The 27,284-nt window shown below is 46.4% G+C and overlaps 3 protein-coding genes across 3 annotated transcripts; 1 reads left to right on the forward strand and 2 right to left on the reverse strand.

Annotated features, from left to right (window-relative positions):
* Nucleotides 1-91: 91 nt before the first annotated feature.
* On the reverse strand, nucleotides 92-3,521 carry GGS25DRAFT_515019 (uncharacterized protein; the record flags this gene model as incomplete). Its single annotated transcript, XM_049263041.1, has 6 exons — nucleotides 92-404; nucleotides 461-1,084; nucleotides 1,153-1,260; nucleotides 1,322-2,863; nucleotides 2,919-3,028; nucleotides 3,090-3,521. 6 exons carry the CDS (start codon nucleotides 3,519-3,521, stop codon nucleotides 92-94), a joined length of 3,129 nt encoding a protein of 1,042 aa, XP_049114503.1.
* A 17,701-nt stretch (nucleotides 3,522-21,222) lies between these two features.
* On the reverse strand, nucleotides 21,223-22,457 carry GGS25DRAFT_358665 (uncharacterized protein). Its single transcript, XM_049258110.1, has 2 exons — nucleotides 22,060-22,457; nucleotides 21,223-21,955 (listed from the first exon to the last, which is right to left on the reverse strand). The coding sequence occupies exons 1-2, from the start codon at nucleotides 22,217-22,219 to the stop codon at nucleotides 21,327-21,329; spliced, it is 789 nt and encodes a 262-aa protein (XP_049114504.1). The 5' UTR covers nucleotides 22,220-22,457; the 3' UTR covers nucleotides 21,223-21,326.
* On the forward strand, nucleotides 22,428-24,358 carry GGS25DRAFT_358599 (WD40 repeat-like protein). The gene is made up of 3 exons (XM_049258109.1): nucleotides 22,428-22,584; nucleotides 22,646-22,940; nucleotides 22,990-24,358. The coding sequence occupies exons 2-3, from the start codon at nucleotides 22,696-22,698 to the stop codon at nucleotides 24,179-24,181; spliced, it is 1,437 nt and encodes a 478-aa protein (XP_049114505.1). The 5' UTR covers nucleotides 22,428-22,584; nucleotides 22,646-22,695; the 3' UTR covers nucleotides 24,182-24,358.
* Nucleotides 24,359-27,284: the final 2,926 nt, after the last annotated feature.

The raw sequence follows: 27,284 nt of genomic DNA on the forward strand, positions 1-27,284 counted from the left end.
ATCAACCAGGAGATCGAAAACTGATTTCGAGATAACCAAAAACCGTGTGGTAAACGAGATCTGCTAGGAAGGGGAGAGCCTAGGACATCGGTTAATGCGAGCGTCCTGGAGGGCCGTGGTAGTTGTCGTTGGGATTATTATGCATAGATGGTTGAGGACCGCTACCGGACATGCTGGAGAAGCTCGAGTACACAGGGTCGTATTCTTCGTAAGGGAAGCCAAATTCCTTCGCCAACCCAATAAGAATATTCATATCGGCCCTGAGCGCACTGGTAGGCTGGACGATCGTCTGGAAAAAGGCGATCGTTTTAGAAAAGAGTTCTTTCAAGGTTTCCCCGTCGATGAACCTCCGTAGGTATCTATCCTTGAAGCACGCTGCTAAGGTTAAAAGATTTCCCCATTGACTGCAAAATCTGAGTTAGTCATTGATCCCCCCGTTTTCTATACTCATCGCACTTACGCATGAGCAGTTCCAAACACATTGGTAATGATAATCCGTTGACTGCTAGGTATCCCGTGAAATGCTCTGGTACTCTCCACGAGGGCGTGGATGGCTAAGCCAGCATAGTTAAGAATCCTGGGGTCCACGTTCGGGGGCATTTCTTCGAGGCTTAGGCCTGGCTGAGCATCTGGTGATCCCTGGTTGTGGTATGGCCACGGCTCTCGTTCGAGTATTGCCCTCAGAAAAGGTCGGTAGAGGATGACCTGGGAACCCCAATATTTGGCACGAAGGCGAGCCCCGAGTATATCTGCTGCCGGTAGGTCGTTATCATTCCACTGGTAACTCTTAGGCACCCAAAAATCTCTCGAGTTCCTAAGCATCTCCTCAATCCCCTTGATGCCTTCTTCGATCGCCGGGTCGTCTAACGTTATTCCATTTTTATGTTTGGCTTGCTTCTCGGAGTCGTAGAGCAGTGAGTGCACTTGGTTTAGCTGTTTCCTAAGATACAGTTGCGCAATGTAACCCGTTACGACGTGTTCCGAGAAACCTTGGTTGACGGCATACTCGGAGTTTGGGTATGGCATCCTATCTTCATATTGCAAGATGTTTGAGTGGGGAAGGGGCAGCTCAGCAAGAATGTCACTAAGAACAACGCGTATTAGTATCTTCAGACATAACGGGGGAGGGGGATTCCAGGCAGAGCTAGCTACCTTTCCAACTGCAGACATGTCCAGAAAGCGAAGGCCAACTGATTGTCCCTACGGGATGATCCAAGACTCTTCCCTGCATCGTGAAACTTTGAAAGTCGATCGAGGCTCCTATACTCTCAGTTAGTAATTTGCTCTTGCCCAGAAGAATTTATCGCCAATTTCAACATACGGTCTAAGTATGACCTGCAGATTCCGACTGGCAAGAGATATGTACGACCAACTCTCAAGAACACGCCCAAGCTGTCCATAATAAAGACCTGCTAAAATATGCACATATACATGCTTCAGGTTAAATCCTCCGATATGGCTACCCATGATATCCATGGCTAGAGCGAAGTATTCGAGACCAGGAATCACATCTAGATTCCGCTTATGCGAATGTGGCCCCCTTGAACCCGAGGAATTCCCTTGAAGAGAAGGTCTTCGACTCATAGGAATTCGGTCACTCTCCTTGGGAGAGGGCATATTCGAGGATTGTGAGTGAGACATGATTCCCGGAGGTGATCCCTGCAAAGGAGAAGCTAGAACGCCGTTTCGAACCGAAGGCGAGTGATGCATTGGCGAATCTGATTCGTGAACCGCTTCTGGGATTTTATCCTTATGTTGGCAGATTTTCCCGAGGGCGAAAACCAGCAGAACAAGTGCACTATGAACACTTCGATATGGTCGTCCAGGCTTTAAAAACGATGTCGAAGGAGTCTGCTCATCAGCGGCGGGTGACCTCTTTCTCTTGGTTCCCGTTTCAGAGAACGACGGAGGTATCGCACTCGGTTGGTTGACAAATCTCGCGTTTAAACCAAGCTTGTTGCCCTGAGTGCTTTGGTTCTTTGGTAACGTCTCAAGGAATACCTTGACCATCGCGTGGAGTTCCCTGGGGATTATTATCGGATGCATATTGAGAATGTTTTTCTCGAAGCTGGCCACGTATCTCCAAATCTTCGCCGCGTCCCAATCCGGATTCCCATCAACATTCACCACTCCGCCTCTATATTCAACGCCTGGTGGGGGAGTTAAGCTGCCTACTTGGCCCCATGCCTCTCCCATAGGTGAAGGAGACGCAACGTCTGAGCAGTCATCCAAAACATCCGTCATAGTATGATCCGGTGGAGTCTCTTTATCGGAAGCGCGGATATCTTGGTCGAACCCCTCGCCTCTTCCAAAGACGCGTAGCATACCCCGCTGTTGCTCCTGTCGTATTGGGTATTCGTCAGGGTGATATATTTTCTCTGCCTCCATCAAATGATGGACCATTCTTTTAATCGAAGGCCATTTTAAAAGCAATCCAGCCAACGTCGTATGATTCGGAGGCATAGCAGGCTTGCCAGGTGTTACAAGTGGTCCTGGGTTATCTTCCATCTGCTCGTCGTCGTTAGCTTCTTGGAGCGTGGCGTGAGCTTCATCCATCGTGAGGCTAGGCTCTACCACCGTCCCACCAGGAGAAGATAATGATTCATCGCCTTGCGTTTTACCAGTGGGCTGGGGCGAACCAGGAAAGCTTGGTCGTTCCTCCTCTTCTATCGATTCAACCTTCATGTCGATCCCGGAATTCAGCTGTTTGACCTTGGACTCCAAATTGGCCACCCGCTGGTTGTGGTTCATGCTGTCCTGTCTCAGACCGGCAAGTTCTTCGTTTATACTTGAAAGCTTGGTGTTTAGTTCCTCTCTCATAGAGGCAAGCATTTCCAACAAATCTGCTGTTACTTTATCCGGCCTACAATTCTAGTAAGTACCTCATCCATTATCCACCCTTTTTATATCGGACTTACTGTTTTGCTGGAGGATCTCGATATTTGCAATCGATATTCTTCTCTCGGCAGTTCTTACACGGTTTAGTTTCGTCGCACTTAGCTTTGAGCTGCCTACAACTGTCGCATGCCTTTTACGGGGTTCAAGTCAGCTAAAAAAAAATATACAACAGCTCGCTTAGGGAGCACTACCTGTGAGGCGCGTTGGGCTTTCCGCTTAGCGCTAGTCGCAATCTCTAATGTGGGATACATGGATGCCGGCGGGCCATACATCTGAGGGCTGTCATATTGAGGATGCTGACTGACTGGAGTCGGCGGGGGGTGATAATTCTGCGGCGGTCTATACATGGCTGGCGAAGGTGGCATAGGTGCCCCGTTGTCGTAACTCATATGTCGTCGCGGGTCGTCTGGGGGAGGAGGGGGATGAGGATGAGAATGATGAGGACCATGGGGACCTTGTGGTATATTGTCGGCAACGGTACCAGTCGAGTTCGGCCGGCGCAACTGGGGAAGCGAGGTTTCCTCGCCCGGGTCTCTTTTCACGATGGGATCTCGCGGTGGATAGGGCGAGAAGGACGGATGCGCTGACGAGGGGGGCAGGGGCGGTCGGTGAGGATCATGCATTGGCGGGTACTGCTCATGTTCATGGTGGCGGCGGTCTTCGAGATGGTGAGCCGGCGGCAAGGGAGGCTCTGGGGGGCGGGAGAATGGGGACTGGTGTTGGTACGGCGGCGGCGCAGGATGGTGAGGACCTGATACTGGTGTATGGTGTGCGGAATTAGGGTGAGGGAGCGATAAGGTCTGACGCGAAGACCATGACGAACCGGTCAAGAGCCGGGGGCGTTTGGTCTCAGGCGGCCCAGATTCCATGCTTGGGGTATTATATGCGTAGAGTCATAAGCGGCGGATAGAAGGACAAGCACAGGTCAGGCAAAAAGAACAACGGGGAAGGTGGCCATGAGAAAGGCGATCAGGAAGGAGACCAAATGGCCCCGAGCAGGTATGGAGCAATCGGCTCCTCGAGTGCCAAGACAAAGCTCAGACTGCGCGCTGGTCAGTTGGTTGTGTGGAGGAAGGAGTTCTGATGGTGTCGCAGCTCTTATTGGTGTAGGTATGATGACATTGAAGGGTCGGTGTAATTGTCCAAGTACTCCGTATAGTGTAGGGGACGTTTAAGGGAACATATGGGCAACGTATAGTAATGTAGGGGGTAGGCTGTGTGAGCTTGCCAGTTCTCGAACGAGTCGCGTGGAGTTGCGGTCCCGGGTCCCTGGGTGAAGCTCTACGGTCCGGAGCCCAAGATCCAGAATGATCAGCAGTTGGGCAGAGACGAAGCTACGGCTACTACTGTACAGAGGGGGATTCCAAGAATTTTCCAAGATTGTAGAGCAAGAGAAACGACGCCGTTGAAGCTTTAGGAGACGACGAGGTTTTGGTGGATGTCAAACAAGGAAAACCGCGAGACCAGCGTGAGTAACAGAGTGGGTAAAGAGGGTCGTCAACGGTCATCCATGACAGCTCAGGTTATTTCGGCGTCCAAGAGGCGATTTGCCCTGGAAGCCCTGGAAGCTGGGAAAGCGGTACGTACTGTACTTACGCTCCAAATTCGAGCGATGAAGACCCCTGCTGGTTAAGTGATGGGCGCACGTATGTATCAACATTGAACAGGGTGAGCTAGAGTCTTTAGTTTGTATACTTTGAGTACATGGGAAGAAAAAGCAGGGGTCTTTGGTGGACATGGGAGCAAGGAGCATGGAACATGGAGCAATGGAGCATGGGAACATAACATGGGGACGGACGAGCATGCGATCGATAGAGAGGTACTGTAATTGCGCGTCTTGGCGAAGTGGATGTGGATGGCCTAATGTAGTAGACCGTAGCCAATGCAGCGAATGTACTTACATAGTAGACATGTATAGGTAGCCATGTAGTGTATGTAGTCCAGCAAGCACTGAGTGTTGGGTACGGTAACGGAATTGGCTGACGCCCACAGAGACGGCTAGTCGCTGAATGATGTTACGGTACTTTCCTCTTCACCGTGTTGTCTTGCCTTGGGACCGAAAGGATATAGGGTAATGACCCATACAATGCCATGATATATAGGTACATACATACCTATCTTGCCTACCATCCAACATGTTCCTACATGCCTACCTACCTATACATACCTACATACACACGATCCGTACGTACATGTATGTAGGTTAGGTATGTATGTATGTATGTATGTATGTAGATAGAATCTGCATGCCTACATATATGTAGGTAGATAGGTAAGTAGGTAGGTATGTGAGATATGCTGTACGCCGTACACTAATTGTTGTGTGCTGTTAATCGACTGCTGGGGAAGGACGGCGGACAATTAGGTATGTGTGTATCCATTGTATGTACCTAGGATACCTACTATGGTAGGTTAATAACCTAAGATAGGTACTAGTTAGCTGCTGCATAGTCGCCATAGGTGTTGACTAGAGCGGTGAGGAGGACTTTGGGACATCTGAATATAGAAGAGATATGGCCGACCTGCGATGGCTCTTTTTTTTTTTTTGGAGCCTGCCAAGTAAGGTACCTAGGCGAGCAACTTTTTGCGGAGGTTTCCTAACCCAGCTGCTCAGCCGTAATTGACGAATGACAGACTCCTAGGTTAGCAACATCAAAACTAAGCATAATCAGATCTGTAGTATCATGGACTCGGAATTTAGCTACCTACCTACATTGCTACATAGACCTGGCAGATGTAGGTAGGTAAGATAGTGTACATACTATGGGTAGGCGCCTAGGCCCAGGCTAGGGTAGGGTATGTGCCTAGACATGTACTTGGTATGCAGCTAAGGTGAATAAGAGATGACAGATTCGGCATGGTTTTGGTATCGATCGGTATATTCTCTTTTTTTGATTTATCTTTTTAATTCTTTTCGCACTTCTTTTCTTTTCTGTTCTTGCCTTCTCATCAAACAGACATCATAAGAGTAACCACAAAAAAGGTGGACCAATGACAGTCAGGACTCAATATGCATCTTGCATGGAAGAAGAGGGGAGGGACCTATTACGGTATCTGTACATAGTAGGTGCGGCGTGAGGGAGAAAAGATGGCATGCGAAAAAGGTCGGAAGGAGAACCTTGGAGCTCACAGATTGGATCCATTGTGTCACTACAGACTGTTACATACATAGTACAATACATACTAGGTTAGTACATACATATATAGTAGGGTTAGCTCTAAGCTGGTTAGGTAGCCCTGAAGGTTGTACCTACCTAGATTCAGTGCACATACGGTAAGTACATACCATAATAGTGTATTTCAAGTTTAATCATCCATTAGTTACAGGAAATAGCAGCGCGCGAAATACTATCAATTTGTACTAATCTAACCTACATATGGTACATCCGTATATACCTACCAGGTCCTACCTACTAGTAGTACACGATAAGTACTACATACTCTCAATATTGAACTTGAACACACATCAATACTTTCTTGAATAGTTACTTGAGCCCAATGATATATGGGTAGGGCCGGTAGGCATCTATGTACCACCTAGAGTATCAATACATATCTATAAACATTTTCAATGCTTCGCAAATAGCGCCTTAACCTTGGCGTCATGTCTTACTCGGCCTGTCTCGCCTTACTTCATAGCGCAGTTTAAGACAAGTTAGTGTCAGTGGGACCTACTGAATCGACCGACAACGGTCTCGTCAATAACCTCCGGTATGAAATCTAACCAGTGCTACATTATGTAAGTACATGTAGGCATGTCTGGTAGTGTATGTAGGATATAAGGCGTGCGAGTTACATATATGTATGTCTAGTATGTATGTATCTACTGACATCACATAGGTCAGGTAGTACACCATGAACATATTCTGTACGCGGCTGGCGGAGTATGGTATGTACGTAGATGCGGGAATTCATACATGTACTACATTATCAACATGGAAGAAAAGCCAGTGTACGACCTAAACGTGCCTTGCCTTTGCAGCCATATGGATTCACATACGTATACGCATATAAAGGAAAGTGAACCGTTTATAACATTGAACCTAAGCGTGTTTTTGACTGACCAATGGTAGACGTGGCTAAGCGGCAAACCATTGCGGCCCATGTCAAAAAGAAGATATCCATAATACACGCCTACACGTAAGTACACTTAACTACCTGGTAATAGGTAACATAAAAAATCTACGATGGCTAAGGCTACTAGTAATACCAAATCGGCCTACTTACCTAACCTAGGAGAGTTATGGAACATATCCATTACCTAGTAGAGCTTGGAGGTTACATAGGCAAGTTGAAAAGAGATAGCTAAGGGAACCTTCGGAAGAGGAGAAAGCACAAAAAAGAGACAGTAAGCCCTACAACTCCAGCGTTGGTAACTCGGTATGGGTTAGTTTGCTCTTGGGCTTTATCTGCAACAGGGCTAGTCTCAATTCTTTCTACCACCTCACACACGTTTACGTCTAGTTAACAGTTAACTACCTAGGTAATTAAGCAGCAGCATTCTTTCGAAAGGCGGGGCAGGACGACAAGGCAAGGAAAATATCTCCGCCATCTCGCGCTTTTTTGACAGCGCCGGTCCCATATTTATTAACCTTCTCTCTCTCTCCCCTTACCTACGTACTTAAAGTTCCAGGTTGACAGGTCCGACAGGGTCCCCGAAAAACGAGGCTTTCGTGATGCCTCGTGGCTTTTAATGAGTTTTGGTAATCGAGGTGTAACCTCATGCTAATACGATGGTATGGTTTGCGGGCAATGCGGTGTTTGACTAGCTTAGATAGAAGCTTTTTTGAAGGCGGCCGAAGCTCCATTACGATAGTTCAGAGGAGGGGTTTTGTTTCTTTTTATACAATCTACGAATTATAAGCTCATGCTTGCTCCGTTTTCTCGAATCATACGAGGAGGCCTAGGCTCGAGAGAAGTATAAACCATTACATTGCATTGCCCAATCGTCTGGAAAGCGGCTGATCAGTACCTGCAAGTATGTATGTATACACACATGCGTATCCTTAATATTGGTATCCATGGCACCTCGGGCTTGGGATGCGGGTATGCAATGTGTAAGCGGCATGTCTCTCAGTAGGTTCAAGGTTGTCAGGTAGTAGTAGTATGTACGTAGGTTAACTAGTTATGTAGTTCTCTAGGCAAGGCATGTGTAGCCTTGGTAGGTAGGTATTTTGTGATAGGGCAACAAGAAGATGTATGTACCTTCTTCACCTATGTAATCCAGGTTCCATCAATTGTTTGCTGTTGGCTCTAATATTTGATATGTATTACAAAAAAAAAAAGGCGCCGGGAGACCAACGTCACCGACCAGGCCCATAAATCAAATTACGGGCTTAAGCGCTTATTAGCCTTAACGTAGCAAGGTCACAATGTTACCGTCGCGATTAAGTCTACGGCATAGTATGGGAAAACGTCGGACGGGTGTGGCTTAAACGGATGACTTTGAAAGCTGCTTTTACATGGACATGGTTTGGGTAGGGACAAGAGATCATGCAGTCGCTCCCTATGTGCCTACACACTCTTTGCATTATGTACGGCCACCCGATGATCTATGTCGGGCTAATGTACGTAGGTGTTCGGCTGTACTTAACCTCGGGCGTTAAGAGTACCTCAGTAAGAAGAAAAAAAAGAATGGATCGGGTTGCTATTGTTCACAGAGCAACGATTTGATATGTGCATATCGCCTTTCTCCAGAGTCCAGGTGGTCCTAAATCCGGGTCACATATAATAGTTACCTGGTTCTTTCGTTGACCGCTACAATTGCGAAATGCATTTTATCCTCTTCTACTCTTACCGTATGACTACTCGGAGGACTTGCGGTCTACTGGAGGGGTAGATACTAATATTAACACCGCAATCTTTAAAGAAGGATTGCGAATAATTGCCGAAGAGGTGCGAGAAATAAGGGATCGTGACTTGCGGAGAGAGCGCTTGTGAACTTCCTCACACGGCCGGGCGAGGATGGGGGCTTAGTGAGATGATAGGGTACACACATACATAGGTGGCTTTTGGTCGATTGGGAACACACATATAGCACCCCCCTTCACAGTCTAGCCAACCCTATGAGATGCTTCTGATACTACACCGTGGTCGTACGCATTGCACTTCTTACCTTACATACATTTCGGACCTCAGTCCAGCCCATCAATCTTGAGTGGCTCAAACTGTGTAGCAAACGGCGGCGTAACTAAGCTGGCTAGGGTGAGGAGGCAGAGATCGCTGTTAAGAAAGCACGGCCCTCATGCGGGTAGAGTTGAAGTGACATGCATGCATGAATGGTCATTGGTCATGCCGTGCCGTGTATACATACATAGTACTAATAACTACATGGTGGCCAGCTTCCATGAACTAACGGACCCTGATAATCACTGATAAGTCCTAAAGATAAAGATAATACAGCCTTTTTTAAACATTCCTTATAAGTTTTCAACCCTACATACCTGATGTATCAACTTCAATGTTGCCAACCTACTGGTAACTAATACTCAACATACCTACATACATAGAAGCAGGGCGACGATGCGTAGGATGTTAATGTTGAAGATCACTTTTGTACGACCATATACCTAACCATTGTATAACCATTGTTCATTGTTGATCGGGTATTTGAGGAACCAACGTTGTCAGGGATGGTGGAAGGGCTAGGTACGCGGCCTGCTCATTTTAGACAAATCCCTTATTAACAATATGCCATCAGGAAGCAGATATCGGTCCGCTCCGGCATCAATGATCTTCATGACTGCCCGTTCTAGAAAGTCCGTTGGTCGACTATTTGCTCATGGTGATTTATTTGTGGTAAGCCACTTGCTGACACACGTACTTTTACTACCTAAACCTTAGGAGTACTTACGTAGTAGTGCGGAGTTGATGTTGAAGAAATTCCTTCTTTATACAATGTGTTTTTAGCTACCTGGGTACCTATATGTCATTGTGTTTATCTGAGTAAGTACCTAGGTTAGGCAAGTATGTACTCAGATTGAATCGGGTTGAAGATATGCAGATCATATCGGAAGTCACAAAGAGATATATATTAAATCGCGTTCGTACGCGGTCAATTCAAGTCTCGTGCCGTTAGAAGATGCCTGTCTATAATCACCATCGCATGTGACAGGTTCTGTCGGAGTGTTATGTAGACATGTACTACATAAACTAGGTAGGTAAGGTAGTGTAGGTAAGGTTATGTAGGTAGGGGAGCATCATATAAACCAGAAGGTCGGAAACAATCTGGAGAAAAGCAACGGATCCACGAATGAACAGAGTTGAAACTACCATCGTACCGAGCCAAAGAATGCCGATCGGAGGTTTCGGCCCATGGGCCCGCAAAAAGGGATTTCGATTGGTAAAGTTGTCCAACAGCCATGTGTGATATTTGTGATGGTTATTCCTTCAACAAGGGAGAACAAGGGAGAAGAAGTAATAGTAAGAGCAATTAATAGTATGATAACCATGGATGTCTACACACCGATGGACTCACTTCGTACCAACTATTCCTAAGTAAACATTATTACTTACCGCCTTGAGTTGATGTTCTGTTAGACAAAGTAGGTATTGTATGTAGTTACCATTTCCAAGTCATAAAAACAATCGTGGCGTAGAGAATCCCATACATACATGTAGGTATGAGCCTGGGAGCCAGGGCTTATCTTTCTCAGCCCTGTGTCATTGTACTATATATATTAATGGTGTTATTTAGCGTCTTGGTCCAATTTATTACGTTGATATGTACATACAATACAATGAATACATACATATTATCAAGGGCTACGATTATTAAAGTACCATGAAGTTGGAATAAGTAAATTGAACATCAAACGATCAACCCTTTCTTAGCGCAGGTGAACCCTACGATCGGAAAATTTCGAACTAATGACAAGAGGTTTCCTTCGCCTTCGGTATGCATTATGAGACCTTCTAAAGCGTTCAAATGTTGCTTGTTGCTTGTTTATTACACCTGGCAGACAAGGTAGATGTTTGGCATGTTGCCCTTGTCATCCGCATCAGAAACTCGTGGTACAGAGACCGTTTATTCCCCGCAATGACGGTAGTACTTAGTGTAATCGTGAGCCCATGTCATGGTCGTTGACTCTTGAAATTGCCGAATCTAGCGACTTGCAGAGGGTTGATAGATGTCAGATACGACACTTTGCGCTGGGACCGGACGATACCTACATAGACCCTACCTAGACAGCCATCTAGGGTCCTAACCTAGACAACTACTTAGACAATTACCTAGGTAGGTATGTACATACTTGATCAAGATATGGGACCTATATAGATAGCTGTTATAGACAAGGGAGGCGATGCTTTTATGGGTAAAGATCATGCGAAAATGCAGCAAAACCCCTAAAGCCCCGCTGGTTTAGTGGCTTATTGTAGAGCTAAAGCGGTGACCTTACAAGCCACGTGCGTTAAATCAGACCACATCCAAAGGCCGATCAACAATCTTAAGCGGTATTTCGCTTGTTTTGATTTTCATGCCGCAGAACTTGACTACATTTGTAGATAGTACTAGATACTAACCCTAGGTACATGCGTAGTAGTGGCTGGGCTGCTAGGGACATACTGCGTAGTATACACAGCAATCATGATAGTGGATGCTATACTACCTGTGTATGTGCATGGTGTAGTATCAATATCTTATTATCAGCATTGAAGTTGTCAATCATCTTTCTGCGTATGTGCATATGTACATATACATTGTATGTTCAATGTTACATCAGATACGCCCGAGCCACATTGACAAGACATTTGACGCCTTTCAATTAAGCGAAACTCTGATGAACCCTGTCTTATGAGGTTAGAGTCCGTTAGACGTTCAGACATATTTCGAAGCCAGGTTAACCCTGCGACAGCAGAAAGCAATTGATTCCTTTTGACTATTATGTAGTATGTAGTAGCTACTATGTACATTACATACCGTACTACTCTACTACATAGTACACTACTAACTCTACATTGCGAATATCCAACGTACATCTATTAATGGTAACAAATATAATAGCAAATGGCATTATACATTTCAATGTTGTCGTATCAATCCATTCAACTTACTACATAGCCAGGTCAAGGTATCTACCTACACAGTTACCTACCCTAGGCGGTACATAAATAACATGACAATACCAACAGCAATTGATCATTCTCGTTTAAACCAACTTTGCCTGCTTAATACCTACCTAACCTATATATTAGTCAACTAATTATCGTATAATCTAAAATACAATCAGAAAAAACATTGAAATCTGATATGCGAATCTAATATGCATGTGGAGCTCATTGTTTTTAGATGCCCCGACGTCATTGCTACATAGGTAGCCAGAGTCTCTGGAAGTCTAGAATATCTCAGGGAAGACTTCAGGGAGTCGGGTTCGCCAAGGGGCGTGTATTTCCCAGTATGGAAGCGAACCCGCTAAAAGCGAACAGGCCGACGTTCGGTATTCAGCTCCCTCGATTCGGTGGCACCCAATGAAGTACGGAATCCAGTCCCAGAGTCATGGACATGGAAAGATCAAGCCTCCCGAAGCAAGCAATGATCCAATCCCATTATTACGGTAGGATCTGGTCGGTGCCAGTCTCTTCTCTTTCTGGGTTCAAACTCGAACACAGCCGCAAATACTGTACAGTACATCAATTTGATCCCTGCAGCTTTCTACTTCTTTACTTGTCTACTTATGTAGTAATAGACACAAAATCAACTACATGGTAGCTATTACATGGTAGACACTCACAAAAACTACCTTAGCTTATTCGGACTTGTTGATGATGTGGCTCAGGGTTATTAGGATTTTATCCACCGTTTTCGAGATCCCTCTCTTCAGCGAATATCAAACAAGTAACTACTAATATTAGATAGACAGACATGGACACTACATACGAAGTGACTACGTACGTATGTACTGTAGTGAATATGTATCAATCATGTGATCTGCTCCTACCAACTCCATTAAACACATCAAAACCACATTCAAGCATCATCATCTAGACTCCAGTTTTTTCTCAGTCGCTAGCTACGTGGTAGTTTCCACAGATACAGATATACATATAAGCCGTGCCGGTTTGCCGTGATCTGCAAAGGAATTGCGGCTGAAAAGGTCTTCCCACAGCCGGAACCTCACCTTAAGAAGCCAATCACGAAATTAATGTGCAACCCCATGGGGTTTTTATGACTACATTTTGCGTGACGCTGTGTCGTCCGTGTACGTGTTGACGGGCATCGACAAACTATTGATAACTACTAATGAAGGGGGTTAGAAAGAGAAAGAAAAAAAGGGGATAAACCTGATAAGGGCAAGAAACAGTTCCTGCATAAGAAACTATTATACCATCATCATAATTGAAAATACCTACATAATAATAAACAACTCCCTCCCCGTCCCCCATCAAAGGGCCGACTAGATTGGGTGGCCGGTAAGCCTTGTTTGTTTGCCATCGCGAGACGACGACGTGCCTTGAATCCCAACACGAAGTATCCATAAACTTGCCTCTTCACTTTTTATTCCTCATGGAATAAGTGGAAAATCAGGTCACCCTCATGCAACGCGCCGGACAAATCTCCGTTTTCCCAAGTAATAGCGTACTCGGACTGAATGCTACCCAGAGGGTCCTACGTACATAGTTACTTGCTTGCCCTTTTCTTACGAAACCGACGTCAAAGAACCAGCCCAGCCCAGCCCAGCACCTGCGAATAGAACTCCCATTGAGCTTCGCCAGCCTTGTTTTTTTATTCTTCTTCTTTCGTTTCCCTTTACTACTAACTAACTAACTAACTACTACCATGTACGTACGCAAGTACGTTAGCCGCCCGCCCCCCTCTGGATAGGCAACCTAGCCATATGATAATAACATTCTAGCCGCATTCTAGAGCTTCGAAACTAAGATGTGGTTGTGTTTGGTTCTCCTTTACAAATTTAAAGTCTGGAAACACTAAAGCAGAAGCGGGTTAGGCCACGCTAAACTACTAGGTATCACCGGAGCTGAAGCGCTTAGACGCAAAGTTGTTCACACACACATACATAGTTACAAAACTTCCAAACTCCTGCAAAGCTTGTTTAACATGCTTTTCACTTCGAAGCGAAGCGAGGTGTGTGCCGCGTTGTGTACTAGCTTCGCACACAGACACGAAAACGAACTCCGTACAATAACGGTACCGCATATGGTATATTATTGTTCTGGATGTATTGTATTATTGTACTATGTATTGTACATACATGGTGGTATGAGACGTTGATATTGAGATAAATGCCTAACGAGTCTCAGATCTCATTGGGCTGCAAGGCTATCTGCCGATGAATCATTAAAAAAGAGCCTCGAACATGAGGCTCCTTGCTTGTTCCCACGAACGTTTCCTATTACATACTAGACTGGGTTCATGTAGGCATGTACTGTCATGTACATAGTTGCCTACATGTAGCGTGTACTCTGCAGAGACCACTAGAGATGCCCATAGGACCACACATACACAACACATATCTGCCTGGTGTGTATGTACTGTTCTAGTACTTGTACAACAAGATATCTGATACGCGAACTATCAAAACAAGGGTCATGTAAATCAGGCAGCATGGTGCCCACGGCACTTCGGTAGATCATCATATTGTGAAGATCGTGAATACACTACCTAGTACCTACCCAGCCTAGGTATGTAGAGGTACAGTACCTGTTGATAATAGAGGTGTGTATGGGATGTATGTACACACACACTCTTTTCTTAAGATAAAGTACATTCGCGAAACGTCATGCCGGCGAAAGGGAAAAAGGACGTTAGAGTAAAAAAAAATAAAAAAAATTATTAGGCTTGACCTTTTTGGCACTAATTTGGCCTCGATAGGGAGCCATTCCCAGAGGAGATATAAGACCGAAGAGAATAAAGTGCAGTACGTGGACAGAAAATCCCTTAGAAAAGCTCTAATTCCCGTAACGGCACATGATTTTCTGCAGATCACGTCTAGACCTCTGGCTAACCCTTGCCCTGGAACTGTCAGGTCGTCCTTCTCCAATTTTTAAGTAGCTCGGCCTGTCATGGGTTACCACCGTCCTTCCCTCGAAATGCCGCCCGGGCTACTGCAAGGTACGTTCGCGACAGACAATATCATATACCATTATACCTATTACCTAGTGGTAGCTTGTAACTGCTAGGTCCCTATAATGTAGGGGTAGGTTAAGTGTGATTAGCAAGGTAGCTATTCAAGGTTTTTGGCGATACATAGTGTAGTCTTTTTTTTTTTTCTTCTTCTTTGGAGGATGAGCGTTCTTTGGATGATCAATGGGGGAAATTCATCGAAATCTTTGAAAGGATCTACTTAGGCACCCACACTAACATATGATCTTCTTTACTGCAAATGGGAAGACCCTGCAGATGACAGATGTGCTATGCCATGTATATAATAGCCCACAAATCTAATAAAAGCATTCAAATTCAAATGTCAGTAGCGTAGTAGTACATATATGTATGTACATAGGCAGCATTTGCGGTTATTAACGGGTGGGATAGTTTTGTTTAATCCAATACAATTGATGTATAGAGGCATGTACCTATGCACCTTATCCTACATGTAGATAGCCCGAGGTACATAGTTACTGCATGTACCTTCAATACCTAGTATTGTACTTCAAGTCTTCAACTTCAAAATGTGTACCGAACAGGCCGAGTTAGCTGACAAGGGTGACCCTTAGAACCTTGAAATCTGACATGAGGTCACGTGATAGTTGATAGATAAAAGTTTGGTAGTACCAGCGTTTTTGTTCTGGTTGCACCATCAAATCCATGCGCAACAGGGGGCCCCACCTTTCCAATGTTCGAGCTTCGCTACTGTGGTACATAACCCCAATCTGTCCAATGCCCTAAAGGAGCTCTGTTGGTTGGCTGTTAGAAACGGTGTAAAGTCCGCCGCTGCCACTCGAAGGGGGGGGTTTGTCCAAGGGTTAGGTATTGTACGACCCCTCCAAAATTCTTTTGACGCGCTGTAATTAAGTACATGCCTGCTAAGCAGCTAACCTAGGGAGATACATATGTATCCGAAATACCTACAAAGGGCATCAAAGAATGAATATCAACTCAACCTTGGTAGCAAAGAAGATAAAATCTTCAATGTTCCTCTTTGCAATTGGCAATGAATGTCCAATGAACTAACTAGCTCATTGTTTGTTTACACTACAATGGGCTGTGCAATTGCTCCACGGCTATGATACTTCAATGATGCTCATCTTCCGAATGATCTGCTTCTCTTACCAGGTTTGCCATCGGTTTCAACAATTCCCGAGGGTACTGTAGGTAGGTTAGTATCATTGATATCTCTCTTGAGCCTCGTATGAAGTAGAGAAAACTTAGAAATTGCAGTGCAAGGGAGGCATATGGGTTTGGACACAATGGTACTCTGTAGATCTTCAACGAAGTGCAAGGTAAGCTGACAGGAATACGAGAAATGCCATTCATTATTTTACCATGCCACCATTGGCAAAAAAAATCTATCAGCCTTGTGAGTGACATTGATGAATGTAGTGTATTATATGTAAGCCGATATGTAAGCCGATCAATTGATACTACCTACATTTTAACCTAGGTTAGCCTGGTTAGCAACTTGGCAAGCTTGATATCATTTACAGTACCCCGCCAGGACAGAAGCGCTTGATATTCAAAATGAAAGACATTAATCAAAGCGACCCCATATTCGTCGCGAATTTTCCACGTTTTGCAAGGTCTCTTTTTTTCAACATTTTATGTCCATGTCAACCTTGAAACCCATTCCAGATTTACATCGGCCATGGACCGGTGACTGCAATGACGGCAACACATGGCGATAGACCCCCACGAATTTTTGCCATATACGGCATCCTTTTCGTATGTATCTAGGCAGCTACATAGGTAGCTAGGTAGGTCTATGTATATAAATGATGGTATATTAACGCTACAACCTCTTTGCTCAGCGTTCCAAGTTCCGAATTTGATCTTACTATAATGTAATGTGTACAAACACCGACGATCAGTTAATAAGTACAGACCTAAGTAATTAGTAGCAGGTTAACGGTATTTGATGTTTCCAAAGTTCCAGGGTCGTATGGATTTATATGATTTAGCTTCAAACATAGATAGGTATGTGCTAGGTAGGGATATGTATTGGCAACTTTGAGGTTCAAAGTTATCCGATGTCTGCGTGCAGTGCAGTCTAACCTACATTGTAGGTACTTGGGTACTATGCAGTTATCGATTCAACGTTACACTTATGATGCTTGTTGTGCCGAGCGAATAGCAAAGAGGAGATTTCTAGTTAGTTTCATTCTAACCGTTGACTTCTCCGCACTTTTAATACTTACGCGCGATACATCATATTTCTCTACCTTAGGGGACCTTAGGTAACCTACCGCACGCCGTGCAGGCACTGCAGGCACTGCAGGCACCTACAGGCTACTACTACACCACACAACTTTACCTACACTACAGTACCAATACAACAACAAAAGCTGACTCCTGACTTGAATTTGTGATATATCATTCCCCAAAACCAGGTAGATTCCCTCGTAATCCTCTGAACTGTCCTCATTCATCCAGCTGATTACCAGTAGTAGTAAATGACCACTGCTGACCATGTCCATGTTGTCCATGCTTACCTACCGACGCATCAACGGGTTACGGCCGTCAGCAGTATTATGCAAATCTTTACGCGAGAGATGCCCTTTGTCCGTTGTCGCCCGTGTGTTATGGTGTTATGTAGGTGACCACCAGCAGGCCAACGGGCTAGTTCGTACCGATCAGCCAACCACCCAGCCAACCCGTAACTCTGCATTGAGGTCTCTGATTCAACGGTGCTCAATTCCCTTTTGCGGATCTATACAATCCCACTCTTCCCCACGATGCAGCGATACAGTATACACTCTCATGTGGTGTTGCATGCTTATCTCACCCATTCCTACATATGTAGTTGTAGGTAATACATATGTCTGCCTATGCAGATATCGCTTCCACTGGAGAGATGCCCGATGATTGTAGCTCGTTATTTATACCCAGTATCAAGTCATCTTCTACAAGTTTGCCTCAGCCAGGTAGTTCAGAATTAGTCCATCCGAGGCTTACCTACCCTACCTACATCCACCTCGCTTCTCATGACCCTTTCATCCCATGTCAGCTGTATTTACCCCATCCAGGAACCCGCCTTGACGGCTGACCATCCCTTCTCGCCAGCTTATGATGGTTAGCTGACAACGGACGTATCCGCTGTTCGTACGGAAACATGCCTATTGCGTACAGCACGGCGGTATTAGGGGTAAGGTGCGCATTAGGGCTGAGGGTCATGTGTGCTGTCCGATCATGAAACACCCATCTCCACGATTTATTAGATCTACCAGTCCCAAATATCGATCTTGCAGATACATACGCTGCTTCTGCATCGATACCACAATCTCAAAAAACTGATGACCGCTTCCGCCCATAGCCGGCCTCGGGAGTTGGCAAGAATTTTGTTCAAGGAGGCCCTCCCTTACGTCCCCTTAAATACCGGGCCCAAACAAGGGACAAGTTTATTGCACCTCCTTTCGTACGCACGTATGTAGTAGATATATAGATAGATAGACTACGGTAGATGACTACCTGCCTACATGGTAGATTGCCTGCCCACACATGGCAACTTACGGACCCAGCTCTCTGGATCAAACCACGAGCTCTGATTGCGTCGGTATCAGCCGAGCGGCAAGATGTTGGACCCGATCTTCCCATTGACGTTTACCAGATCTGCTAACTTGCATTTTCGTATATGTTTGCTTTGAGATCCATATTAGTCTATAAGTAAGATGATTGCGAGTCTCATATTGAATGCCTGGTATCATACATACATAGTCATACATGTACCTACATAGCCATGTACTATGTATGTATGTATGTATATATGTGTATATGTACTACCCCTAACGAGCCACCACTTTGATATATCTGAACGTCCCAAGGAGGGATGCTACCTGTTACATATACCGCATTATATACCGCATAGAACGTCTAGTGCCTATGCTTGCCGGTAGGTATGCAGTTACTCGAGAACTTTCCTGTATCCGTTAGGCCGAGAACGAGTAAGCCCGTCGTAAAAAAAAAAAAAAAAAAAAAAAAAAAGCCGTTCAACTACACATGTACCCTCATGCCGTGCAGCTTAGGGTGGCACGCCGCACACGGCACGACCTACAACCACAAGCACCTGGACCAGCAACCCAAAAAAAAAAGCAAAAATCGAATGGCTATGTAGAACGATGGTCAAGGGGGTAACACTTATGTTTGCGCCACGAAAAAGAGGGAAGACGCGGCTAGATGCATCAACAAATGTTCTACCGCCTGGCTTGAACTCCCCTTCCCCCCTTGTTTTCCCTCTAACCTGGTCCTCGGCGCGATCATGTGTGTGCGTGTGCGTGTGTGTCCGCACCAGACATTTTCATGCTTGGGTACCTAACCATGTACGTATGTGTGTGTGTAATTCAGGTTTCACAAGACAAGGAGCAGAAGCGAGTAAGTTATTGACGGGTCATATTTTTTCTTATTTTTCTGGGTTAAAAATAAGTAGGTAGGTAGGGGGGGGGAGGGAAAAAGTTATCACGTAAGTATGTACGAGAGAAAACACTATCGCGGTGTGTATGTTTCCCCCCTCCTACATACATACATAACAGACTCCGCTTTCTTAGGTAGGCATTGTGGCATGACATGATCACCGTGATAATTCCAGTCCCAAGGTTTCGAGTTCTAAGGCCCAGCCGAGTCCAGATCTCATGTGGGAGGAAGTATGAAACCATCGGAGGTGTTGTGCTGTATGTACCAAATTTTTTTTTTTGCTTCTTCACTTACATAGGGGCGAGGGAGAGGGAGGTACCTACGGGCGTACGTGCACGCACTGCGAATAACGTCGGCGGTCATCTGTGTCCGAGCGATACCCAACCACATGCACTTCAAGATTTCACGCCTGCCTGCAGCAGCGGCAGCAAGCAAGTTGGTATGTAATATCAGACCTTTTGTACCTACAGCAACCTGGGGTAAGGTAGGTAGGTATTGATGTACAATACAAGCATAGCTAGTAGGCATTCTCGCCAAAAAAAAAAAAAGATCTGCACTGCCTTGTTGCCAATTCGGGGCACGGCTCGACAATTTTTCTGACCTGTCTCTTTTTCTTTTTTTTTAGGGTATGGCATTCCTTCCTTTTTTCGCCTTTTCTCCCGCTGCTCCTCGTTGGCTGGAGCTGGGCCACAACAAGAAAAAAACGAGCATCCTCATTTTGGCCCAACGATGGGATTGATGGAGCAAGGTAAGGTAGGTAGAAGGGTGCCTACTTACTTGCCTACCGACCTACCTACCTACCAAACTTTGCCTGCCTAGACTAGCCTATGTAACTCTTGTGTAGGTAACTATGTAGGGAGGTACGCAGGAAAAAAGGAGATGACGATGTCTGACCGGTCTGCAGCAAAAGACTGCGGCCGCAGGAAAGGGGGCCATGAATTCCTACTCTAGTAACCTAGGTAGGTATAGTAATTGCGTGATTAGGTAACGAATGGGGAAGGCAGAGAAGGAAAAGAAAAACGAACCACGGTTACCGGTGACACTCCTGTGGTAAAAACGATATCTACATACATACCCAGTTAGAAAAACTGTACTGTAGATTCGTGACAAATGATTACACAGCAATTGGCTTGCTAGATAGTTACTAGGTATAATTCTTTTATCTTTCCCTTCCCTCTCGACAGCCTTGCCCAAATCTTACATGGGACTCGAAAAAAAGCCGGCAATGAAGATCGTCCCAACGATCTAGGTACCCAAGTAGGTTAGTTTAGTTAGATGATACCACCAAACCAAGCCCAAACCCTCCCCTTTTACCCAGTTACCTTACCTAACCTACTAACCTTCCAGACCCTTTCTAAATTCTGTGGGCGAGACGAAAAAACCTTAGGTATGGTATGGTATTTATGGGATCCATTGGGGGGGACCTATTATCTTAACTTGACAATGTTGCGTACCTACAGTATGTTTGGCTCGCGAAGTATGTGGGGCACACTTGGGAGGTTCAAATTTCAATTGCCGAGAAAAAACACAGGTAACTACCTAGAGACCCCGGTAATAAAGAAAACTATCGTCAAACAAACCTTCGTTCAGAGAAATCATCGTCAGCCTCGTTGTCATGGGGAAAGAACGTTCCCTGAGGTTACTATATCCGGTTTGGGCCTTTTGGGACTAAGGGCTAAGAGGGGGGGAGGGGGCTAACTCCTCCGACGATGACACCTATGGATGTATGCGTGTACGAGCGAGTGAGCCTTCCTATCGGGTCTGCTAACAAGACGCTATTATTATCATTAGTAAAAGAATCATCCATTAGCTGGTTGATTCGAAACTCCATGAACCCTGGATGGCTTCGCAATCATTATCATTATCATTATCATCACTGCTAAGTACCTATCATCTGACAGACACCTCACTTCTTCGCCTCGGGGTTACGTTTCCGCCGTGGCCTCGACTGCCACCTCTCGCTCATCGAAGCCTTGAAATCCACAATCTCACTCCCGTCCCCTGCTACTGGCACTCCTTCTCCTGCTCCTGCCGCTGTTGGTGGTGGTACCATGATTTCCACCCCCTCGGTGAAAACCAGATCGCCCTTCTTGCCCAGCACCTCGCGCCCCGCCTCCTCGAGTAGGATGCCTAGCGCCAGGAGCGCAGTCTCGTCCATGCTCTGCTCGTCGACGTTGCGGGCCTCTTCACCTCCACCTCCACCTCCTCTCCCCCCTCTCCTTCCTCTCCTCTTCCGCGCAGAGGCAACAGCAAGAGCCCCGTAGAAGTGACTAGCATAGCTGTGTATCGCCGTGAGCATGTCGCTGTCAGGCAACCGCACCTCGTCCCTGCCCCTGCCGTCGCGTAAGGCTGCCACCGCCGTGTGGTAGATGTCCTTCTCGGCGTACCGCACGGGCGCGCCGATGCGCCGGAAGAGGACGTCCTCAGGCGCGAGCGTCGGGTCGCGCTTCAGACTGCGCGCCGCGTAGGAGAGGGGTGGGCGCTCGGTGCCAGAGTCCCCGCCGCCGGCTAGGGGGAGGGTGGTGGTTACGCGGCCTGGGGGTTTTGGTTAGAGAGGAGATAAGGTAAGTTGTGGTAAGAACACTAGGGGGGAAAGCTGGAAAGTATCTAGTCTAGGTAGGGAAAGGGAGAGCACGAACCTGCTACTGCATCATACACATTGGCTTCTCGCTTCCTGCGCTTCCTTCTACCGCCGTCTATAGCGTCGAGCTCAGTCTCGAAGTCGGTCTCACGCCCGGTTGCGGTGCCGCGTTCTTCTGGGTAGGGTAGGAAGCCGTCTCTTTTAGATGATGATGCCATGATTTATTTGCGCTGTCTCTGTGTATGGTATTTTCATACCTGGATAGTCATGGTAGTAGTAGTGCCTTGTATATGCATAAGGAATAAGTATAAGTATAAGTATAATTCAATGTTCCCTACAGCAGGTGTACTGGAGTGTTAGGTACATACATAATACCTAGTACTTACTGTCTGTGATGTTCCAGGCACGTGAGGCTAAACTACCTCTTCCCTTGTACAGTTGTACTTTGTAACTCACGTTAAAGTTTAGCGGGGTCTTTCACAATTGGCAGAGAGATACCCACCTATTTATACATCTAACGCAACTACGTAATCATTACATCTTCACATCTTCACATCAAGACTACTACTAGTACTACCTTCAAGTAAGACGACTTAACATAAGGTTCTCTTGTAATTCTGGGTCTCTGATCCCTGAGTATTCAGTTTAATTGAATAGACCGTGACTTCTCGTCATGGTCATTTATCCTTAATGAATGAATCGACTGCTTTTTGAGCGGTCCACTGGCAACATTGGACCCAATGTCTTTGCTAGACTGCAATCAACGAAGCTCTTACACTCCTTTGAACCTACGCCACAGATCCGCTTCAATGGTGGAGAGAACGGAACAGCCGTAAAAATTGACGAGAATGGGGCTATAGACCCCAACACGCCTTCTTCTATATGGGCTCATCAGGCTGGTGTTAATGCTCTGGCACTCGACCGCTTCGATGGGAAAGTGTAAGCCATAAATCTCATCAGATCAGTGTACCTGATCTAACAGACACAGCCTTATTTCTGGAGGAATAGATGGCAGTATCAGACTTTGGGACCTAGAACAGTGTAGTGATCCAACCAAGGGACACACTTACACTCCTGCTGTGGATATTCCACGCTCTCCCGAAACCCACAAGTTTGGTATCACCCACCTTTCATTCTTTCCCTTTGATCCACACTCTTTCCTCTCCACTTCCTACGACAAGACGTTGAAAGCTTGGTCGACGAGATGTGGTACGCTTGCAGCCTCATTTGATCTCGGCCACAGAATATACACCCACGCCACCTCTCCTATCGCCCACCACCTACTCGTTGCCTGTGGAACACAGCACCCCGCCACTCGTTTGGTAGATCTACGTACAGGCTCCTTCGTACAGTCCCTGCCTGGCCAGAGAGGAGCCGTACTAGCCACATCGTGGTCCCCGAGAGACGAGCATATTCTTGCTACTGGGGGTGTAGATGGAACAGTCAAGTTATGGGACATTCGCCGGGCTGGTGGAGTTGTAGGCATGTTGAACAAAGACGACGGTCTTGGAGTCTTTCATAATGGCAATATGGATCCCAGTGGTAGAGTCCGCCTGCAAACTTCGGCCAAAGCGCACACGGCCCCTGCCAATGGCCTTACCTGGACCGACGACGGCGCATATCTCGTTTCGGCTGGACACGATGCAAAAATCCGTGTGTGGGATATCGCAACTGGAAGGAATACGCTTGCAAGCTTTGGACCCACCATCAAAAACAGTCAACTCGGCAGCGCGATCATGTTTACATCGCCAGTCGGCCTCACCCATCCTGGAGAAGAGCTTCTCTTCTGGCCCAATGAGAAGGAGATTCTAGTGTTGGACTTACATGACGGCCACGTGGTCACGAAACTTAGAGAGACCGGACCATCTGTCACTGGCATTCGAACATCCACGGGCGCGACACAAGAAATCCCAAATCGAATCACTAGCATAGTTTGGAGAGGTGCTGGAGGCGGAGACAAGTCGAGTGGCGCAGTCATGGGCGGCAGCAACACCGCCGGTGCTGTCTTCGGGGCGCACCTCGACGGTCAGATCCGAGCTTGGACACCGCGTTTAGAGGGAGACGATAATGAGGATGATGACGATTCCTTAGATGCGTCTAACGAGGAGAGGACCAAGAAACGGAGGGCTCTCAATGACGTTTTTCAGGGTTTAATGGAGAAGAAGATCAACTTTTCCTAAAGACTAATGACGATACAAAAACCCCTTTGAACTGAGAACCCACACCCATCTGCGTCCCATAAGAAGGGTCTTTGCGGAAGCCAGGGCCACCATCAACCCTCGTCTTCTTCCTCTCCCCCTCTTATGGGGCTGACCGACTCTCTGTAGATAGAGAGGGACTAGGGACTAAAGCAATCTAGACCCGTACCGGCCCTCATGCAAGACCGCTTGGCCTGCAGATGGCGATGGCACTTGACTCTGGCCTAAGCCTTCTCATAGGGCCCTTCGCCCCTTGAATGCCTTGACTAGGTAGATAGAGAAGGAGGTATGTAGGGTTAAGTACCTACTATACCTACCTAATGTATAAATGTGCCTCACTCACCGCTGCTCTTACATACAAGATCTACAACAGACAGAAGGAAGAAAACTCCTCTTCCTCCTTCCCCTCTCCTCTCCTGTGTATAACGACTTAGTGACTTAGTTGGGTTGCGTTTGTTGGCTCTTGATGCTTTTCGACTGCTGATGGATCTCCACATGTTGATGATTACTGCGGGACTTGGGTTTTGTTGTTGTGGTGGTTGTACTGCGTAGGTACCTGTACTTACACGTACTTACTGACTTACTGGTTTACTGCCTGGTGTTGAAGCCGCATTTACTAGGTAGACAGCCATAGATGTAGGTATTGTCTTAGATCTACACTGCGTAGGTGTTTACTGAATATAGGTAAATACCCAAGAGGGGAGCTCAGTTAGCTACCCTAGGTACCTACCTACTGTCTTAGGGAACCCTCGGACTCCCGCTCTGTCTTACCGTACTCCCCCCTCTCGTTTCCTTTTGTTTCGTTTCGTAAGTTACTTATCGGCTGATACCGAGCTCGGACGTCTACTTAGTCCATGCTATCCATGATGGTAATGTTATCACGGCTTGGTCAGTGCCCCCCCAAAAAAGCTTGGTTCGGCCCGAACCTGTGCAGGTATGTAGGTAAGGTAGGCAAGTTACATAGTTAGCAGGAAAGTAGGTCAGCAAACAAGAACGAATGTAGGTCTATGGAGGTACCTGTGGTAGCTACGACAACGGATGGAGCTGTATGCTTGCTTTTTTCAGCGGTTGGCTGTGAGGTAGGTAGGTAGGTAGGTAGTTGGGACGAATATGTAGAGGGGTGGATGGGCTGATGACGGGCCCATAACGTAGGTAGGTAGGTGGATGGAGCAACTACACTATAGGTGCCTACCTACCTCCCTGCCTAAGACATTACACATCTGTATGTATAGGTATATATCTCTATGCATGTACAATACGTAGGTAGGTAGGCTATGCCAGGAGATACCTATCTAACCTACCTGGTTTAGCTCAGTAGGCACAATGCAGTCATACGTGCGTGTGCTGCTGCATACAACGGAGATCCTAACCTAGCCGCTAGTTATATCTGAATCTGGCCAATAACCACCCCGAACAGCGGTTAACACACCTGGGCATACATACATATATCTACATACACACATGCTTACACCACTCGCTCTTTTGTCGTCGTGGGAACCACGGTTGGCGCGTTACGGCTCCCAATGGGCCGCTGCTGGAGAGTTATGTATGTAGGGAGGCAGGCAGGCAAGTCTTGCTGCCATTGTCGTTCACCTATAGCAGAGAGAATGTGACCAAGCAGGTCTGTAGATCAACCTCACCCCCTCTTTACTGCTGATATGGAGCTTTGGCTAGGGAGTGTTGTCTGTGGAAGTTACCTAGGTTATGCGGTAGAGTAGGTACCTAGGTAGGTAGGCTGGCAGCTTGCGTTTCCTGTTGTGGCCATATGGCTGTATATCGCGTCTAGGCAGGATTTGGGGGTCAGATTCGTCTAGATCGTATGGATGTTTATATTGCTTATGTAGAGAGATTCTGCATCGTATCCACGCCTCTGCAACGCTATAGTTCGACACCGTAGTAAGCTTCGTCCGAACACCCTCGAAGAAGGGACAGGCATTGTGGGCTTAGTCGCCTCCTCCTCGCAGTCTCGATGTCTTAGATATTGGACGATTATCCATGCCATGCTCGCCTGCTCGTTTTCGACACGTGGGTTGTCAAGGCTCAAGGCAGCTCGGCGTACAGGTACAATACAATACAATACAATGCGATACAGCTACATCAATCCACCTCCGTCTAACCCCGAGATCGGCAGCACAGACTACTGGCGTTCCGAACCGGCTATCCCGACCCCCTTTTCGGCATATGCCGACGGTACATAATTTATACCTATGTAGGCCAGGTATAACTAACTATACACACACATACTTATCTATACACACATGATAGCGTGGTGCAGTGAAATTTCATAGTACGTAGGTAGTGTAGATAAAGTGCCCAGGTAAACTAGCTGACTAGCTGACACATTCTTTTATTATGGGGGGACTCGCGCTTTGCTACTCTTTTCGTGGTCCCTCCCTCCCTTTGCCGTCGTCTGTCTGGTAGGGCTGCAACTACTATTACTAGACGATGACGCCTCGCCCCAATTCCCCGTATATTACTAAGGTATGTATGTACCAGGTTAGGTGGGTAGGTAGGTCTATCCACGAAAGTCTAGACCTCTGGCCCCCCCCCCTTAGCGGCAGATGACGTGTGACGAGAGCAGGTTCTCCCCATGGTCGTAATTATCTCTTTAAGTCGTATTTGTCTTCGCGGGTTTTTTTTTCGGTAGGTAGGTAGTTAGCTAGGCGACAAGAAAGAGCGAAGCTTTGTGCCTGTCTACCCCTTGATTTAGCACGTGTAGCGTCGAGATAGGGTATAACGCTTGCGTCGAATACAGTTAGGGCCGCTGGGTTTGTTGGTGTGCCTAGTAGGGCGCTGGATGGCCAACTCGGATAGGGACTCCGGTGCTGGGATGGGCTTCTTTAACAAAATACCTATTTAGAACGGGTACCTAAGGTTAGGTAGGTGTGTGTGCAACTAACTAACTAAACTATTACCAGACAGTAGGGGATTTTTTTTTTTAACAAGAACCATCAAATTCTTGGCCATAAACCTAGGTTAGTTGTCTAAATAGGCAGCTCTACTTCCTCCTCCTCCTCGAAAGTGGCCTGATTTTTGTTTTTCTTCTGCCTTCGCGGCTGGGAGTCAACTCGATACGACACCGTTT

Source organism: Hypoxylon fragiforme, assembly GCF_022984875.1.
Source record: "Hypoxylon fragiforme strain CBS 206.31 chromosome Unknown GGS25scaffold_7, whole genome shotgun sequence".
Lineage (NCBI taxonomy): Eukaryota > Fungi > Ascomycota > Sordariomycetes > Xylariales > Hypoxylaceae > Hypoxylon > Hypoxylon fragiforme.